Source organism: Notothenia rossii, assembly GCF_949606895.1.
Source record: "Notothenia rossii genome assembly, chromosome: 11".
NCBI classification, from domain to species: Eukaryota; Metazoa; Chordata; class Actinopteri; order Perciformes; family Nototheniidae; genus Notothenia; species Notothenia rossii.
In genome coordinates this window covers 41,550,502-41,569,996 of record NC_136910.1, presented here as the reverse complement: position 1 = coordinate 41,569,996, position 19,495 = coordinate 41,550,502, and the positions used below count along the sequence as shown (strand labels likewise).

General features: G+C 39.9%; 2 protein-coding genes across 2 annotated transcripts; both read left to right on the top strand.

The window, feature by feature from the left end:
• The first annotated feature begins 413 nt into the window (after positions 1-413).
• nfkbil1 (nuclear factor of kappa light polypeptide gene enhancer in B-cells inhibitor-like 1) lies at positions 414-4,885 on the top strand. Its single transcript, XM_079658708.1, has 4 exons — positions 414-811; positions 2,443-2,555; positions 2,940-3,039; positions 3,134-4,885. The coding sequence occupies exons 1-4, from the start codon at positions 538-540 to the stop codon at positions 3,724-3,726; spliced, it is 1,080 nt and encodes a 359-aa protein (XP_079514834.1). The 5' UTR covers positions 414-537; the 3' UTR covers positions 3,727-4,885.
• A 2,461-nt stretch (positions 4,886-7,346) lies between these two features.
• atp6v0a2a (ATPase H+ transporting V0 subunit a2a) lies at positions 7,347-19,030 on the top strand. Its single transcript, XM_079658354.1, has 20 exons — positions 7,347-8,005; positions 8,588-8,666; positions 8,853-8,950; positions 9,778-9,915; positions 10,745-10,842; positions 10,953-11,079; positions 12,024-12,106; positions 12,202-12,295; positions 12,379-12,591; positions 13,386-13,536; positions 13,640-13,779; positions 13,856-14,013; positions 14,683-14,773; positions 14,866-14,984; positions 15,592-15,802; positions 15,875-15,994; positions 16,084-16,203; positions 17,079-17,196; positions 17,298-17,469; positions 18,059-19,030. The coding sequence occupies exons 1-20, from the start codon at positions 7,895-7,897 to the stop codon at positions 18,159-18,161; spliced, it is 2,544 nt and encodes an 847-aa protein (XP_079514480.1). The 5' UTR covers positions 7,347-7,894; the 3' UTR covers positions 18,162-19,030.
• Positions 19,031-19,495: the final 465 nt, after the last annotated feature.

The following is a 19,495-nucleotide window of genomic DNA, read 5'->3' as shown; positions in this document are numbered from 1 at the left end:
GATGTCAACAGAGTCCTGAAATAATGAAGAACGTCACTCACAAAATACATACTGTGAATGGTGGCTTTGTTTTGACCAGCTTTAAGAGACAGAAATAGTATTTTAGGGCATAATGTTCAGGTACAGTGGCCTACTAAGTCAATAAACACAGGTTATTTAATTTAAAAATAAAATATACAATATACTCAACATACTACCCTATTTTGAATTGTGTTATTAGCTATAAGAGAAAAGGTTATACAGTTAAGTCTGTTGTGTTTTTAAATGTGTGCTTAATAAGATCGGCTTATGCTTTTAGAAAACGTATGTATACAATTAATTAAGAAAAATAATTCCTGATTTAGAAAGATAGTAAATGCTGACACCTAGTGACAAAAACAGAACCATTCTGTCCCCGGAACCTAAGTGTCCTAGCTGAGGCGATCTTCGGAGTTATTTATGAGACGGACCCCACTAGCCAATGCTAAGCGATGCTAGGCCTTCAGAAGCTAACACGTCTAATTAAACTCCTTTATTTCAGTCTGCTCTGAAGTACTCATGTTATCTCGCAAGCAGAAACGCGTGTGGAGGTACGTGGAGGAGGGCAGCGTGCTGAAGCTGAAGTCGTACCTCCGGAGGCACCGGGACCTGGATGTGAACTTCTCCCACGGCCGGAGGGAGAGGAGCCCGCTGCACCTCGCCTGCTGCCTGGGAGACGACGCTGCGCTGCGGCTGCTGCTCAGACACGGAGCCGATGTCCTCCAGAAGAACCGCAAAGGAGACACGGTGTTACACGTAGCCGTCAACAAGGCTCTGAAAAACAACAATACAGGTGAGGAAGACTCGGTGAAGAAGCTGTGATTGACTTATATGATATTTATAACTGTATCTGTTACCTCTATATTTAGTGCTTATAGGACATATAGCCTACCTTTACTACGTTCTGTTAACATACATCTATGATTTCTTATTGTTGGATGTAACCAAATTCATTTGTTATTTTTATTAATACTGTTACTACATGGTGTTACTTCTTCTTATTGTTTTTTTTCTTTTAATTATCCCTGTGTATGAGGCTGTAGCTTCACCCCAAATTGCTCCTGTGGCAATTTCGCACAATATTGAGTGTAGGCCTATGTCAGTAACTTTGGGTAAAAGTGTCTAACAAGTGACATGTAATGTAATGTGTACTATCTGTGTTTCTCTCTCATTCTTTTACTGCTATAACACCTGCATTTCCATACAGTGATCAATAAAGGTATATCTTATCTTATTTACTTGAGAAAAGAAGATCCAATGTACTTAATTAACATTTAGAGGTGAGCCTATTTTAACTTAACTACATTTATTTCACAGCTTTAGTTACTAGTTTATTTGCAGATGTAGTGTATTCAACGGCTATATTATGACGTGTGTGTATATATAGCTTAAGCTACACTGCAGTCTGTAAAGTAATAATAATACTAATGCATTTTATTTATATAGGCACCTTTCAAGGCTCTCAAGGTCGCCGACTCGCTGTACAAGATACAAAAACACAAAACAAAAACAAAACACTAGCAGAAAATCAAGACAATATAATCAATAAGAACAGAGGTGCCATGAGTAGTGATCAGGGTGATATGCCAGTGTGAAGAGATATATTTTTAAACGTGATTTGAAAATCGAGAGAGTCAATATTCCGGATGTCCAGTGGAGAGGGAGTTCCAGAGGCGGGGTGCAGAGCGGCTGAAGGCTCTGGACCCCATGGTGGTTAAGCAGAAGGGTGGTGCAGTGAGGTGGATGGAAGCAGAAGACCTAAGAGTGCAGGAGGGTGTGTTGATGTGCAGGAGGTCGGAGAGGTACAGAGGAGTGAAGTTGTGGATAGCCTTAAAGGTGAGGAGCGGTCTCTTAAAATCGTTACGGTATTCGCCAGGCAGCCGTTGAAGTTGCTGAAGAACAGGAGTGATGTGGTTATTGGAGGGGATTCTGGTGATGATGTGACGACAGAGTTTTGGACAAGTTGAAGGTTGTAGATGGACTTGAGAGGGAGACCAAAGGGAAGAGAGTTGCTGTAGTCGATGCGTGGAGGACGGGCGGAGGAGGTTAATGTTACGTATATGGAAATAAGCAGACCGAATGACATTACTGATGTGAGTTTTTAAGGAAAGTCTGACAGCCAGACTCTTAACCTGAGGGGAGGGTGAGACTGAGGAGTTGTCGATGGAAATGGAGAAACTGTCAGGTTTGTGAGGGTGGATTTGGTTCCAATGAGGAGAACCTCAGATTTATCACTGTTACGTTTGAGGAAGTTGTAGGAGAACCAGGATTTGACTTCCTGTGTGATTTAAAAAAAAAAAAAAATTTATTAACATAATTATGCATTGTTGGAGCCTAACATTCTGAAACTAATGCTTTCATGTAATTCTTGTGTATATGATGATTAAGAATGTCAACCTAAATATCTTACATGTTTCCCTGCAGCGTATAATGACCTAGTAGAGCCTCTCCAAAACAGTTGTCCAGAAGCTTTGGATACTCCCAACAATGCTGGAGTCACACCTCAAGACCTGCTGGACTGGAGGAAACAAACAAAGGTAAATTAGACATTTGGAAACATTTGATAGTGCTGTGTTTTTATAGTTGCTATGAAAAGTTGTCACAGTGCCAGATTTTTAAATGGCTTGTTTTTCCTGATCAAATCCCCAAAATGCAAAGGTATCTTTATTGATGCTTTCTATAACGCTCATGTGATTAATCTATTTTGGTTAGCAATTTATTCTTACATCATTTTCCCATGAAAATTCAGTTTATTTGACAAAAATATATTCTCTGTTTATTTTCATAATATACACCAATGTATCTAATTGGTAATAAAGACAATTCAATTAAGCTGTATTAAATGTGTTATCCGATGTCTAAAGAGCAAAATGTTTGTTAGTTAAGGATCAGTTTTACATATATGACCTTATATTCTTCAGGCTGCTGAAAACATGAGTCGTCCATCTGAAAAAGACCCCCAGAAGGAGTGGATCGAAAAGCTGTTTGGGGAATGCGTGGATGAGTTCCATGAAACCTTTGGTGTGTATGATGGTACATTCATGTCTTTCTTTAAGGCTGGATTTTATTCTAGCAGTTTTGACTTGATCATAACACAGCTGTTCTTGATTCACAGCTGATGATTATCTTCCTGTCGATGATGATGAGGAAGACTTTGGGGACTGGGCTGACCGTATTAGAAGAGATTATTATGATAAGAAGATCGCTGAAACTCAGAGACTGGCAGCTTCGTCTTCTGGGTGGAAAAAGAAAAAGAAGAGTGATCAAGAGAGAGAGCAGGAGGCGCAGAGCCACAAGGAGCTGCACGAGAAGCTGCAGAGGGAACACGAAGAGTACCTGGCACGAGCCAAACGTAAAGAGGAAGAGACTAAACTGGGTAAAAAGCGCACGTACGATGAAAAGTGCGCGGCTACTTTTGATGGTGGCTCTTCATCTAAAGACACAAAGCTGAGCTACAGCGACATCCCCTGGCCGGCTCCACGAGGCACGGTGCAGGATATGCTGGATGTGATGCTGCACGGCGTGGACAGGAACGACGTGCCGGTGTTCCGTAAAATGCTCCTGAAGCAGCAAGTGCTGTGGCATCCTGACAAGTTTGCCCAGCGCTGTGAAGCTCGTTTAGAGGAGAAGGACAAACAGCGGATCCTGGATACAGTCACAGCGCTGTCGCAGGAGCTCAACAGTCTGGCACAGAGCCTCAAGTCTTAAAATGTTAACTTTATATATAATAAGCGTATTTTCTGGACAATAGAACTGTTGCATTAAAGCAGTGGTTCCCAAAGTGGGGGGCGCAGAGAGGCATGACAGGGGGTGCGAGAGACCAGGAGGAAAAATGGTTATTAAAAAATAAAAATAAATCATAATTGGAAAAATTATTGATTTGAAAAGTGTGTGTGTGTGTGTGTGTGTGTGTGTGTGTGTGTGTGTGTGTGTGTGTGTGTGTGTGTGTGTGTGTGTGTGTGTGTGTGTGTGTGTGTGTGTGTGTGTGTGTGTGTGTGTGTGTGTGTGTGTGTGTGTGTGTGTGTGTGTGTGTGTGTGTGTGTGTGTGTGTGTGTGTGTGTTTCTGGTACTAGCGAGCTACGCTAACGGATATAAAGAGTTTTTTCAACCACAAAGTGGAGGAGAGTCCTCTCCTGTCAGACTGAGAGGCTCAGTGAACTAAAGGGCTCTGAGTGTTTAGTTAACTTCAGTCTAAGTTATCTCAGTGGGTCTCAAACGTTTTGGTCACCATTAATGTAAACAATTATTTCCGAGGCACATGTTTATATGATCATTATAGTTATAAATGAAAAACAGGTAGGAAATACTATATGACAGTAAAAAAAAACAAAGTTTAAAAGGGTGATGTGTAAAATATCCATAAAGAAAAAGTAAATCTGCTTACAGTTCTGTTTAATATGGGTGTTATGAGATGTATCCATAGATCTCTTCATTTTGCTCTCAAAGTGCACCAGATTGATGCTTTTAACTTCAATATTTAAAAATAAATCGCCCCAGGGGAGCACGCACCCGGACCCTCCTATGTGAGGTCCACACACCACCTATACAAATAACACTTTATCCCTGCTTACACCTATATGCCTCGAGCCTTCATTGTAACTGTCACACTGTGTATATGCGTGGGAAGTGTTGCAGTTGGAAATTCCACTGTAGCGACCGGTACATTAATGGGAAACCCTAAATGTTTGAGCACCCTTCATCAAATGTCAAGCTACCCCACAGCACCCCCAAAATAAATATCTGGCGCCGCCACTGAGCCTGACTATTTGTGTTGGGAGGGCCCGATTAATTTTTTTCTCCAAAGGGGGGGCCTGACAGAAAAAGTTTGAGAACCACTGCATTAAAGGGGTTTCATTCCCTTCCCCTAGGTTGTGTTGTGGCATTATTTGTTGTTGGCATGGCACTGCTGTTCCAAAGACCACCAGATCACTTTCCATTTTTCTCACAGACTCAACTTTCCCCGTCGGGTTGATGATAACACTTTTGTAACTGATTTCATATGAAGCCACATTCCGGAACAGACCCAAGTTTCATTATGTGTTTCCTTTGACACAGAAGCCCCCACATGACTTCTTATTTGGCATTGTGGTTGCCTCGTCTGTTCTGATGCGATGGTTCGAGATTAATTTAAATCCCATTGTCATATTTCTCATTACTAATGCAATACAAGTTGGATTTTCTTCTGAACCACTGACCTTTATGCAAATGAATGATTATGTGATGATTCCGAATATGCGTGTCCGACGTTAGCCTCTTTCTTTGAAAAGAGTTGGGGACACTGCACAGGACACACTGCAGTTTTGCTTTCCACTGTTGCAAGTGAAACGGTCTTTTCCCTGCAGGGACGCGGGAAGTCAGTCAGAGTTGGGTGTGCTAGTGGTGCCTCGCAGCGGCGAAACTGTAGCGCGCTACACTGTACAGTAGGGCGCCGCGTTTGCGCTTCAGAGGAGGCTCCCTCCGCATAATGAGGCCGCATCCGCGTGTAGAGACTAGGGAGGGGCGGCCCTGTATAATAACTTCATATTAAATGCAGTCATTTGGTCTTTAGTTTGTGAGAGTAGTGCATTAATCGGTGTTCATTTTAATGCTGCCAATTTGCTGACGGCCTGTGTGTTGATGGGACTCATGCTCCCTAAATGTTTCCCCTGCCTTTCGCCAGTTGTTAACAAAACTCCCATCCCTGATCTTGTCTGCACTGACGAGCTTCTTTTTTCTATAGCACAGCAACAGAAGAAGCACACCGCATTATCACTTTCTCTTATATTTTGAAGCTTTTTATAGACTGCTTACACTAAAATGCTAACTCAAAAATAGTAAGTCAAAATAAAACTTGTATTGATTTGTTTAGTGAACTTTTTGGCGTTGCAGTTACAACTCGCCGCCAACAGATAGAGGTGCAGCAGCACCCCCCCTTCCCGCATCCCTGTTTCCCTGAGACCGGACCCAGCATCATAGGCATAGAGGAAGCAAACTCTAAACTCAGATGGTGTTATTTTTCTATTGATGTTTCATTGTGCTAACATCAATTACTTCATATGGTTTGGCAAAGCACAAGCGTGTGTATTGCTACTTTAATGTAAAAGAACCAAAACATTCCTAAAACAATGTTTTGGTCATCAGACATTGATCTGGTGAACGTCATACAGATATACAGCGCCATTATGTAAATGTCGCCCGGGGGAAAAACCCAAAACAGCGGGAGCTTGTTAGCATTAATGCAAATGAAAGATAATAATTCAGGAGGCTTCAGGTTTTACACACCTGTTCAATACAATCCCAGACTGACAGGGAGCAGTTGAGGGCTATGGGCCTTGCTCAAGGGCAAACTAATGGGGGGAAAAATGCTCTGATTTTGCCAGCCTGGAGATCGAACTGGCAACCTTCTGGTTCCAAGATTTCTCCTTGCACCTTTAGCTGACTAAACACAGCTGTGAACCCCCTGGATTAAATAATCTGAGATGCTCCTCCCATTTGAATACTGAGAAATAACATCCCATTGTTAAATGCCTGATTTAAAAAAATTAACCATATCCAGATTTATCTAATCCCAAGTAACATTTGTGTTGAGTCATGGTGGTTTATAGTAGCTATGTAACGGCATGTAGCCAGAGTCTCATCAATAATAATATAATTTAATAACTTTATGTAATTATTCATTACATCGTAAGATTTGTTGTATTGACACCAAAAGAAACAAATAATAATAAAACACCATAAAGGATTTCACACACAAAGAAGTGCAGATGGTCGGCCCTCTTTCAGTGACGGAACAGAGTAAGAACATGCGGTGGTTGCCAGGTTTGCGAGATAACCCCCCTTTTAAAAAAATTCCATTTCGAGACAAAGGGATTAACTAAATTGTTTAAAAGAAATATGAAAATAGACCTTTATTTATAACTATTGAAAATGGAAGATATAATGGCAAAAGTGCTAGCTATTAAGTTCCAATAAAACTTTTGAGACATTGAACATTTCAATGATACAAAAGTTAGGATAATTACAATTAAATGTTATTGTTCATCATTTGTTGACTACAGTCTCCTCGTCCCAAAAGCCTTTCGTGCAGGCTTTAAATGTATTCTTGAGCTGCATTTTCCTAAGGAAATATATATTTTAGTAAAGCAAATAAACGCTGTTGATACAGCAGGGTGTTAAATAGCCTACCTGCAGTTTTAATGTCAACACAAGGCAAACGTAAGTAAAATAACATTTACAAGCAGAAATTATATTCTTCTTCTACATGGAACCTGTTTCGCCTCTTTTAATCATACAATTTAAGAAACAACGATTATTTCAGAGGATGCGACCCTACCTGGCAACCCGGCGACGCAATCTGTGTCAAATTGCCGGGCGACGTAGTGGGAATAAAGGCCGGAGCCTATTTCTGACTTTGGCTTCTATTATTAACGCGTGATGCTGGCTTCAGCCGCGTTTGTTATCATGGCGGGTTAAACATTTATCTTTTTGTCTGCCTGTTGCTCGTTTCTGTGCAGCCAGCGTTGCGTCGTCTCCGTGTTTTAGCGCCCGAACAATGACAGGTGTCGGAGGTAAAACGCTCGCGGGATGACGCCTTTCTCCGCGAGCCTGTGCATCAGGGAGGTTTCTGTCTTTGTTTTCATATTCTTTATTAAATAGACACCAGGCGATGATAACACTGTCTACAGACTCGGAATGAGAAACAAAGCCTCATCTGGAATGGGACTTTTTTATTTGACGATAATTAATCCTCGAGAGGGTGTTAATTGATTAAATGCACTCGCCGACTCGTTACGTGTTGTGATGTCCTGTGTTGGCGGGTGGTGAAAGGCTCGGTGTGCAGCTTCATTGGGCTACAGACAGATTACTAAACGGCGCAGCAGGTCTGAGGCAGATAAAGATGGTGTTTCGGAGTGAGGAGATGTGTCTGGCGCAACTGTTCCTGCAGTCCGGCTCAGAATATGACTGCATCAGTGAGCTGGGGGAGCTGGGGCTGGTCGAGTTTCGAGATGTAAGTATAGAGAGGATGCAAAAACAGTCGTATAGAAGTAGTCTTTATGCTTATTCATATGCGTTATCCTATGTTTAATGTAGAATAAACTAATACCTTACTTCTGTCTTTCTCTTGGTAAACATGGATACATATGAGGGATGGTGTATGGGGGAACCTCCTGCTATTATCTATCTATCTATCTGTCTGTCTGTCTGTCTGTCTGTCTGTCTGTCTGTCTGTCTGTCTGTCTGTCTGTCTGTCTGAATTATGACTGACTTTTAATGTAAAATGTATTTATTTTGTCAAGGTTTTAGGTCAAATTATTCCACATTGTGCTTTACTTAAATTAACAATATTTAAATCATGGGTTTTTTGTAAAGTACAGCATATGTTGAAGGACTTTTCCCTTGTTATGGTACATACAAAAAACATTAATAAATCATTAAAATTGAAAAGAATAAAGTCTACCATTACAAAGATATAACAAATATGTATTAACAACAATAAATCATTTAAAATATTAGGGACAGTGTAAAGCTGTGATGGTTTTAGCACCTGCACAGAATGATGCAGTAACCTGTGCTTCTCCTCTGGTTTCAGCTCAACCCGAGTGTCAGCTCGTTCCAGCGGCGCTTCGTCAGCGAAATCAAGAGATGTGAGGAGATGGAGAGGATTCTGGGTAAGAGAGAGAGCACCTGGGGTGGTTCATGTGGGTGTAGTCTTTAGTGTACACCTCAATGATATATCATCAGGGTTATGTAAGCAACTCACGGCTGATTTATTAAAGCGGTCCCTCTGGGATTTAGCTCCAACACTCCTGGAATAATTACCTCGAAACAAACGATCAGCATTTTTTCCTGGACAGGTTACCTTCTGAGGGAGATTCAGAAGACTCACATCGCTGTTCCAGAGGAGGATGAGAGCCCGCTCGCTCCTCCGCCCAGACAGGTGCTCGAGATCATGGTAAGATTCACTTCAACAGCCACATTTTACTGCAAAATTAACAATTTTTTACACTTTTATAGTGTTGATCTTTGTCTGTTTACACATAACACTAGTGTCCTGGTTCTGATCACTTCTGGATAAACTATTTATATACAACATAGATATCCTGGCTGTTCATTTATATGAACAATATACTGTAATATTATACAAGTTTTTTTGATTGAGCATGTCCTTCCACCTTCAGGTCTACAAACCTACAGTTTGAATTTCCCCACAGGGATTAATAAAGTTCCATCTTATCTTATCTTTTCCATATGTTCAGTATCGACATGGTTACAAAAAGCATCAAGGTCCACCATGTCTAATGGTATCATGCTTAGTTTCCCTTTATGGAGGGTTGACAAAATAGTGTAAAAATATCATATAATGGTAATTACTCAATGCTGTTTTCAGCCTTTCAAATATTGACATTTCCTGCTTTCCTCATTTTAATATCCTATTAAACCAAATGTTTTGGGTTTTAGACTGACACAACAAGAGAATTAAAGACATTGCTTTGGACTTTGAGAAACATAATTACACATGTTTTACTTTTTTCAGACATTTCATAGACCAAATGATTAAATGTTTATTGAATATTAGTATTTAGCCAGTGATAGTTCATGGAATTAGTTAAATTTGCAGGCTTTTTTTTGTCTACCTGCTATCGGTCAATGTATCTTTTACAGTTTAATGTTTTAAATGTGTGGACTTGTGGCGTTGTTGCTTTATTTTCCCAGTTGCTCCTCTTCGTAAGTTAACTAAATGCAAACTTAAGGTGGTGTTGGATGTGTGTTGGTGTGCAGGAGCAGCTTCAGAGGCTGGAGATGGAGCTGAGCGAGGTGGCTCGGAACAAAGAGAAGCTGCAGAGGAACCTCCTGGAGCTCACCGAGTACACACACATGCTGAAGATCACACGCACCTTCATCCACAGCCGCTCCAGAGTGAGTGTGCTTCCTAATGTTCTGCTTTGTCCTCCTCCCACTCTGTTTACATCTCAGGTGAAACGCTTCCCTTAACCTCGTCCGCTTGTTCTCTTGTCACGTACGTGTTTAGTTTCCCGTGGTGACAGAGGCTCAGATTAAAGACACGGTCTCAGTGCAGTCGCTAAAAAATGACTCATCCAGACTGCTAAAAAGAGACACGGCAAAGAGCAACGATGGTATCAATGTGAGAATCTGTAAACACCACAAAGTATAGGATAGTGGTGAAATATAACTAAGTGCATTTACTCAAGTACTGTACATTCACATGTGTACTAATCTATAATGACTTGTCCCTACATCTAATAGGAAATCAATTGGTTTTTATCCCACGACATAAGTCTGACAGTCATTTCTCAGCCTCTTCCTGTCCAGTTAACTCCATATAACTCCATATTATCTGATTTTGAAATTGAATTTTTTTAATAAACTGCAGCATAAAGTATTTCTTTATGGGCTGGATAACCTGGAAAATGCATTATCCCAAAGAAGAAAAAAGCTGAATATACAATATATAAAATATTTAATATGACCATAAACATCTACAGCAGTCACATACAAAAAAGCACAATGATACAGCGCTCCTATCAATACTTACAACATTGTTATTATACTAAAACACTGTCAGGGGATATTTTAATAGAAAAGGACTTTTACTTTTGAATTCTCAATAAATATTTTTGCAGATAATGCTTACATTATTTTAATTAAATATGGTTTTCAAAGCAGACTTTGACAAGTAGTGGATTTTTGAATGTCAATACTTTTACATGTTTCCTTTTATAATTAGCACGAGGCTCTTGGTCCTCAGTATGAAGAGTTCCCCACCATGGAGACGGACTCGGTGTCAGGGTGCACCGGCATGCAGAGACTCGGAGCCAAGCTGGGGTGAGCGGCGCGGCAATACTTGTCACTAACATCCACACAACACAACATCTTAATGTGTGCTATCATAAAGAAATGAACGTCTAACCTCTGCTGATCTCTCCTGGCTGAAGGTTTGTCTCCGGTCTCATCCAGCGGGTGAAGGTGGAGGCCTTCGAGCGCATGCTGTGGAGAGTGTGTAAGGGCTACACCATCCTCAGCTACGCAGAGGTGGACGAGAACCTCACTGACCTCGACACTGTGAGTTACTGCATGGTGCATGGGAGAGATGTTGTATCATTCATTCTGCCAGGTCAACACAAACGGGGGTTGCTGTTTTTTTTGTTTTAAGGCCCATGAAAAGCTGTTATCTCTATCGGCTCCTTATTATGAGCAACAGGGTCTAACATGAACACAATGTCTAGCTTCCCTTTATTTCACTTTTCTGTGTTTCTTCTTGTGTTTCCTATTTGATTATGGCTTGGCAAAGCTCAGTTGGAGGTGATTTTGTATTTCCAGGGTTAGGAAGGTTGCTTTTGAAATGCAATAGGTTACAGATTACAAGTTACCCTGTTAACATTTTAACCATTGTTGTGCACCAATCAGAGGTTATAAACATTGGATTTCAAATGTGATGTATTATTGGTGTGTTGGCTTATATTGCTTCTGTAAATCTGATTCAACCACATTTAAACAAGGGATATGTTGGAGCCGGTTCCATTTTGGCCTAATGAAGCAAACACATTAAGCGAAGTCTTTAACCGAAGAGCCATGGCAAACATAAAGATATTGACAGATATTTCAAGCCGATTGTCACTACTCACCTGGACAAACATCACAGGTAAATGTAACAGCTAAACTAAAAATGTGTCTGCTATTCCCTGGTTAGTGTGCTCTATGCAGCTGGCTTGAATTTAGCCAAAGATTGTTTGTGAATTAGAGTAGAAGACACATCGCTCTTCTAAGCTTATGAATATTTAGATGTATTTAGAAACAGAGGTCATTTAACATTTTTGGGTTCTTAAATTAAAACTTCATGACTGGGATTTAGGCATGTCAAAAAAAGGACACTATGACACAATGATGACATTTTAAATCCTACTTGTCTACAAACTCAAATAAAAAGTGCTGTACAGTATTAGGTGCAAAAGTTTTTTTTTTTTTAAAGCTGTGATAAAAACTTGCCTTGATCTTTGTTGTTTCAGGGAGAGATCAGCAAAAGTGTTGTGTTTCTCATCTCTTTCTGGGGAGACCAGATCGGACAGAAAGTACAAAAGATCTGCGATTGGTAAGAATACCATCATCACATGATTACATCTTTCAGTGTATCTTTGTATTCTCCTTCATTAATCAGCGTACATGTCCTGTCTCTGTCCTCTCTAGTTACCACTGCCACCTTTACCCGCACCCTGAGAACGATGAGGAGCGAGCGGATGTGCTGGACAGTTTACGGACACGCATCCAAGACCTGAACAACGTAGGATCAATGAAGGAAGACGGAAACATGAAACACGTACACACACTCTCAGTGAGTTTGTAGTAACTGTTGTCTTCCCCCAGGTGCTGCACCGCACTGAGGAGTACCTGAGGCAGGTTCTGCAGAAGGCCTCTGAGTCGGCCTTCGGCTGGGTGGTGCAGGTGAAGAAGATGAAGGCCATCTACCACATCCTGAACCTCTGCAGCTTCGACGTCACCAACAAGTGTCTGATCGCCGAGGTGTGGTGTCCCGTCAGCGACCTGGCCAACCTGCGGGGGGCGCTGGAAGAAGGAGCGGTGAGGGGAAATAATTATTAGGGCTGGGTTTTTGTTTATCGGAACAGAAAACTGCCATCATGCTCAATAAACTTTCAAATGACACGCTTAAAAAATGCCCAAAAGCCTCTCGAACAATACAATACTTTTTAACAAAAGTGGAGAAAAAAAGCTGTGTTTAAAATAATAATAATGTACATACTTACTAACATTTAATAAAACAGCCTCAATAAACACCAAGTATTGATATTCATATTAAGAAGTTATCATTACTTAAGAATCTTTGTGTAAGCCAAAATACAGTTTACACTGAGTATTTAGCTAAGGGTAAAAGCAAAGATTGATTTATTTTATCTTTTGAGCTGGTTTAAAAATAAATGTTGACCTATTAATTCAGGTGTATCACAATGAGTCTTTTAAAAATGCTTTTCATATTAACACTGTCAGCAGAATAACTTCAGTTTCTGAACGGCTGTTTCTAATGTTTTCATTGTTTTCTAGTATTATTGTTGGTTGTTTAATTTCCTGTTTGTTGTCGGTTAGCATTTCCTGTGTTTGCGGTGCAGTAAGTGCCAGTAAGTCCTACTGCTCCAGGCTGCATTTATGTTTCAATGTTTATTTTTTATTTATGTTAAGATTACATTTCCCACCAAGAATGCTTTAGTGGTAAACTTACAGGTCTGAGAATCACTCAAACCTGTAAATATTTAACACAACACTGGGAGCTCCAAACATCATCAATGTGTCTTGTTCTGTGAATATATAACTCCGATTCCAGAATTCTCCTTTACATTTTTGTCTTTGTTTCTTCACAGCGGAAAGGTGATGCCACTGTTCCGTCCTTTGTGAACCGCATCCCGAGTTCCGACACCCCGCCCACGCTGCTGAGAACCAACAAATTCACGTCTGGCTTTCAGAGCATCGTGGAGGCGTACGGGGTGGGGGATTATCGCGAGGTAAGCCCAGGTAAGAACCCACTCTTTGCTCATTAAGAACCAACTTTAAAGTGTCTTATTGTTTGCTTTGGAGAGTACACAAACATAATGAAGGGCGTTTCTCTCACTGGCAGCTCCCTACACCATCATCACATTCCCCTTCCTGTTCGCCGTGATGTTTGGCGACCTCGGGCACGGCATAGTAATGAGTCTCTTCGCCCTGTGGATGGTGCTGACAGAAAAACAGCAGAAGAAGAAGCGATCCAGCAATGAGGTAGGAATGAGTCTCATCCATAATGCAGTGATTGTAAGTGAGTTTCATCTGACAGCTGTGTGTCTGTCGATCTCAGATATGGGAGACGTTCTTCAGCGGACGTTACATCATCCTGATGATGGGGATCTTCTCCATCTACACCGGGCTGATTTACAACGACTGTTTCTCCAAGTCTCTGAATATATTCGGCTCAGCCTGGAGCGTCAAGGCCATGTTCACAAATCAGCAGTGGACGTGAGCTAGCATTAAATACACACCACTTCATCTGTCAGTTTAATTTAGTTAAACTGACACTAAATTGAGTGTCAGTTTTTTATATTTTTATATTTTTCAACATTTTCCACTCAAATACTCACTTAGAAAATACTAAACACATTACTTTGAAATAGGGACAAATCAAATGTATACAGACTAAATGGTTCCTACCTTTTTACAATTTCTATTATCCTCAATTCTCATTAAAAGGATACATTTGAAATGAAATAAAGAAACCAAATAAAATCTATGTTCCTCACATCAAATCATTTATTGTTCACCCCGGTTGTATATTTCTTAATCACCTTATTTTCATGGTTCTTTTCAAATCTATCAAATGTATTACACCTTGTATTTAAACACTATAAATAATATATTTGTTGTTTACAATTCTCCTTACTCTCCTTTGTAGCATCAAAACCATAGTTGTGATTGTAATGAATGTATTTCCCCAAATGTATAAAACTATGAAAGAAAGGTGCAACATATGTAATGAATTTATATTGCGGAAGTCTTTTGTTTTGTGCAATATTGACATTTAATGTGTTTTCCAGCTCAGTTTATGGTCTCTAACCAAAGCTGTCAGTATACAGCGCGTGGTGTTTCATGGGTTTTGTATTTGATGCATTTCTTCTTTTTACATTGCAGAAATAAAACCCTCCAAACAAATTCTCTGCTCACATTAGACCCCAACGTCACCGGCGTTTTCACTGGACCGTACCCATTTGGCATCGATCCTGTGAGTAAATGCACTCAGGCATTACCGTCAGAACATAATTGACTCATATCTCCAAGTCATTTTCACTGAGATGCTTTTTAATATCCTATCAGATATGGAACTTGGCAGTGAACCGGCTGTCCTTCCTCAACTCCTACAAGATGAAGATGTCAGTGGTTATTGGTGTTATCCACATGAGCTTTGGCGTGGTGCTGAGCATCTTCAATCACCTGTGAGTGGCTCCAGTCCCTGACGGGAACCGTACATCCATTTTATTTATGTATCCGTACAGCAATGCAATCCATCAATTCAAAAATACAGCGCCCGTAGCTTTTCTATCATAGGTGTACCAGCAGCTTCTCATAAATGTCACAAATAAAACTGGAATATGAAACAATAACACACCACAGAACTTCATGTTTATTTCACGCATATGTTTACAGCTCACATATTTCTTTCTTTATTTTTAAGTAGCAATATTTCGTTCCACTGTACAGAATCTCATTGTACACCCTTTATATAATCTTAATGTATTTTACACGTTTATAGTTTACCTTCTTCTGAATTTACTTTTATATTCGTTACTTGCACCATTTTTTCCATTTTTTTTCTTGCGCTATTTTTCTTGTTATGTTATGCACATGTATGTTGAATTGTTGGAGGAGCTTGGGACTGAAACTAGCTGTTGGGCAGATGACAGTAAAGCCTTTAAATCCTGAATCTTTCTCTACTATCGCCGACAAAAACAATATGTTGTTTTGAAGAGCATTTAAAGGGTGCAATCATTAAAACCACTCTTATCATTTCCTCTATTCCCATACTCTGTTCTCTCCCCTCAGGCACTTCCGGCAGAAGTTTAACGTCTACCTGCTGTTTCTTCCTGAGCTGCTCTTCCTGCTCTGTCTCTTTGGCTACCTGGTGTTCATGATTGTCTACAAGTGGTTGGCGTTCGGGGCTCGAGACTCCAGCCAGGCTCCCAGCATCCTCATTCACTTCATTAACATGTTCGTCATGCAGGGGAAGGACCTCGCTCCTCTCTACCCAGGACAGGTAACAACCTCAAACACTCTTAGCTCTGGCTGTATTTGATCCTGTGCTAAAGCATTTTCTTTTATTCCACAGACTGGGCTGCAAATCTTCTTAATTGTCATAGCTATGCTGTCAGTTCCCGTGATGCTGTTAGGAAAACCGCTCTACTTGTATTGGCTGTACCGAGGAGGCAAAGGCCTGCGCAGACGCAGAGTATGTCTGATCCAAAACATTTAAAATAAATATTTATACTCTACATGAGTAATCGTTCATTCAACTATAATGGTGTTGTCTCACCTCAGGGTTATGAGAGGGTGAGGCGTGTAAGTGAGGACGACACCTCAGCAGCAGCATCCTATGAAGATGATGATGAAGAGGAGGGACTTGATGAAGCGCCGGGCAGAGAAGCTCTTCCCAAAGAGGTCAGAGATCCACAAGTACCATGCCTTTTTAAATCTTGCATTTAAATGTATTTTATTTCATGCAAATAAGATAATGAAACTGATGTGCTGCACAGAGTTTAAAGCTATTGCACATGTTCTAATCTTATACCTAGTAAGGCTTTTCCATTCACATTGAAGTCAAATATATACAGCTTTCAATATCATAGAAACAAGATGCACCACACATTTTGAAAGAAGCTATAAAACAAGTGCAATATGCCTTTAGTTATACAGTGTGATTTGCAGCTCTTGTTTGATTATAGCCAGCACTTCCCTTTTTTGTAATAGCTAGTATATCCTAGTTTAATTTAATTTTAATTTGTTTGTGGATTGACAGCCCTTAAAAAGAAAAAGCTGATATTCAGATTTCTTTCAGTTGCCATTCATCATGACAATGGTCATGCTCCCAGCTACTTTTCATCTGGAAAGCTGTAATATGTCACTTTTTAAATGACCTGACATTGTACACTGTCTGGCTGCCTCTGTCGGTCATCCTGTGTATGCATGGCTAGATTTAGCATTGTGCCTGAAATTGTCTTTGAGCTGTATTTAGTTACAGCCTTTTGAAAAAGTGTGTAGTTGTCTTGTGTGTTTTAGGGGCGACAGCTTATGAATCTTAAAATCGTCCATTAATAAATTAAATGTTGATTATTTATTGGTCTATGAAATATCAGACATTTATGAAAAATGTTGCTTATGTTTCCCAAAGCATGAGAGGACTTGTATTTCCCAGAACTAAAAGATGTTCTCTCAAAATAAATATGTAATGTATTAAACAGGAGAACCGCAGACATCATTCCCCTCAGTATAACATCATCAGGGCTGTAATATGTATTATTTGAACTGTTTTGCAGTTTGACTTTGGAGATGTGCTCCTGTACCAGTCCATTCACACCATAGAGTTCTGCCTGGGCTGCATCTCCAACACTGCATCATACCTGCGTCTGTGGGCGCTCAGCTTGGCCCATGCCCGTGAGTGCAGTCACAATAACTACTACTTTATTTCCCTCAGATATTAATTCATTTTCTGTGTCTTAGTGCATCCCCATGGACGTATTCTGTTTTGTTTTCAGAGCTGTCAGAGGTGTTGTGGGGCATGGTGATGCGTCTGGGCCTGAGGATGACCACGAGGGTGGGGGTGGTGTTTTTAGTTCCCGTGTTCGGCCTCTTCGCTGTCCTCACCGTGTCCATCCTGCTGGTGATGGAGGGTTTATCAGCTTTCCTCCACGCTCTGAGATTGCACTGGTGAGTCTTCCTGTACCGACTGATCTGAATATTCACAATCATTCTTCAGTTAAGGAATTCAAAATGAATAGTGTGATATGAGACATTGGTTTGGATTTTAGCTGTTGTAATTAGCCAATTGTTTTCTTAGTTTATAAAAATTGTTTTGCACAGAAAATAGTGGAAAAGACTTGTTGTCTTGAAGAAACATCTCAAAATAATTTCAATGTACAGTACTAGCAAATTAGGCTAAAAAACTGTCTGTAAACATAGGATTTTGTGTATTGTATCTTTAAATCATAAATCAAACAATTGATTTTCCAAACAACACAACATCTATTCATCGTACACATTAGCTATATTATTAATATCATGGTATTATTAATGATACTTGATTTGATGATGACTTGTTCAACTTGACCAAAAAGACATTTAATGAGAGCTTGAAAAAGATATCTTTAAAATAAAGTAACAGTATTAAGACGTGATTGATTTTCTTCTCTTTTCACTATTTGTTTTGGTGGTGTGACTTAGCTCTCACAGTTTGCAATTACCTCCCTTATCGTTTATTAAAAGTTCCCTCATTGCTCACTTGGCCATTTGATTTCAGGGTGGAGTTTCAGAATAAGTTCTACCATGGGACCGGTGTAAAGTTTTTGCCCTTCGACTTCTCCCTCCTGCCCTCCGTTTTTGAACAAGATGGCCTGCTTTAGAAACAAATGGACTCTTGACGTTTTGCATATGATTGGAGGCAGACTTCAGAATTGGGAAGGATACTGGAAACAATTTACACTGTGATGACGACAATAAACCTTCAACACAACGGACTGAAACTCACTCTTGTAGCAACGTTTTTCACCATGACGATTTTTTAAATGTTATCGGCTGTGCTGACTGCCTTACTAATGTACCCAGCAAACCCCTGAGCATACAGAGGTTGGAAAATATTCTTCTGATAATTATTTAATTTTGTAGATGAGCTCTACACTACTTGCTACACCAGTTGGGTGAGTTTTCAACTTTAATTTGCATTGTGCTGTGTAAACTGCTTTTGTATTATTTACAACATGGTATTTAAAAACAGTTAAACAGTGCAATGTAAAGTTACAAGACCACATCAAGCATCCTCGTGTAGTGCCATAGAGGTTTATTTCTGATGATAAGGGGATGCTTTGAGGTCTTTTAGAACTGCTTTCTACATGAGGAGAGAAACCCTGTAGGTATTGAAATCTAAAGAAAAAACACACATTGTGAGGCATATTGTCACAAAGCACTTTGCATAAATGATTGTACAATTAAAACGTTTCACTGACGACTGTGATGATGCCAAATGGAAATAATATTCAACTGCTAGCTGTTTGCTTATTTACTTATTAATACATTTATTTAAGCGTATAACTTCCCCTGTAATCGATAGAAAAAGACTCCTGAAGAAGTCTAGAAGCTTTAGGCCTCTCTGACGATACTGCTTGTTGCGTTTGTTAATGATAATTAATCTTGGTATTTATTTAAATTATTGTCTGTACAAGAGTCCAATATTTTACCATTTTGATGTGTTGAATAAAGGTTTCAAGAAATGCAAGCAAGTAAAGCATTCATGTGTCTTTTGCTCCCTTATTCATTGATTTTGGTGGCCAGTTACAACCTACGACTTAAGCAATCATTAATCCATCCTCTTCACTTACAGGCTGGTTTGTCAGAATCTCAATTGGGTGAATGAGCAAGTGTGCAAAGTTTGTCACAGAGTCTAATTTTGATAAGGCATCAAACTAAGCCTCAGTCTATTTTTCGGTATGAAATTAAACCATTGGTAGTTGTGTGTTTTCACTTATATCTCATTTATCAGAGACATTTTGAAAAGGAAGGTCAGACATTAAATAAAAAAAGATGTTACTTTTTGTGAGCAAGTTGTTAGATCAATCTTAAAACCTCCAAGATAAAATCTCGATCTCTAGGCATCCAACGGTCTTAACATTTCAAAACTAGTATTTAATGTATTTTTAATGTGATATCTATTAGCCCTCTATGGAGATGCCCTCTGGTGGCT

Excerpts from the sequence above, each read along its gene's own strand:
- nfkbil1 (XM_079658708.1), top strand. The coding sequence starts at position 538 with ATGTTATCTCGCAAGCAGAAACGCGTGTGGAGGTACGTGGAGGAGGGC. Across the intron at positions 2,556-2,939 it reads ACTGGAGGAAACAAACAAAG|GCTGCTGAAAACATGAGTCG; the intron begins GTAAATTAGACA and ends TATATTCTTCAG. Across the intron at positions 3,040-3,133 it reads TGAGTTCCATGAAACCTTTG|CTGATGATTATCTTCCTGTC; the intron begins GTGTGTATGATG and ends CTTGATTCACAG.
- atp6v0a2a (XM_079658354.1), top strand. The coding sequence starts at position 7,895 with ATGGTGTTTCGGAGTGAGGAGATGTGTCTGGCGCAACTGTTCCTGCAG. Across the intron at positions 14,985-15,591 it reads CTGAGCATCTTCAATCACCT|GCACTTCCGGCAGAAGTTTA; the intron begins GTGAGTGGCTCC and ends CTCTCCCCTCAG. Across the intron at positions 15,995-16,083 it reads AAGGCCTGCGCAGACGCAGA|GGTTATGAGAGGGTGAGGCG; the intron begins GTATGTCTGATC and ends GTCTCACCTCAG.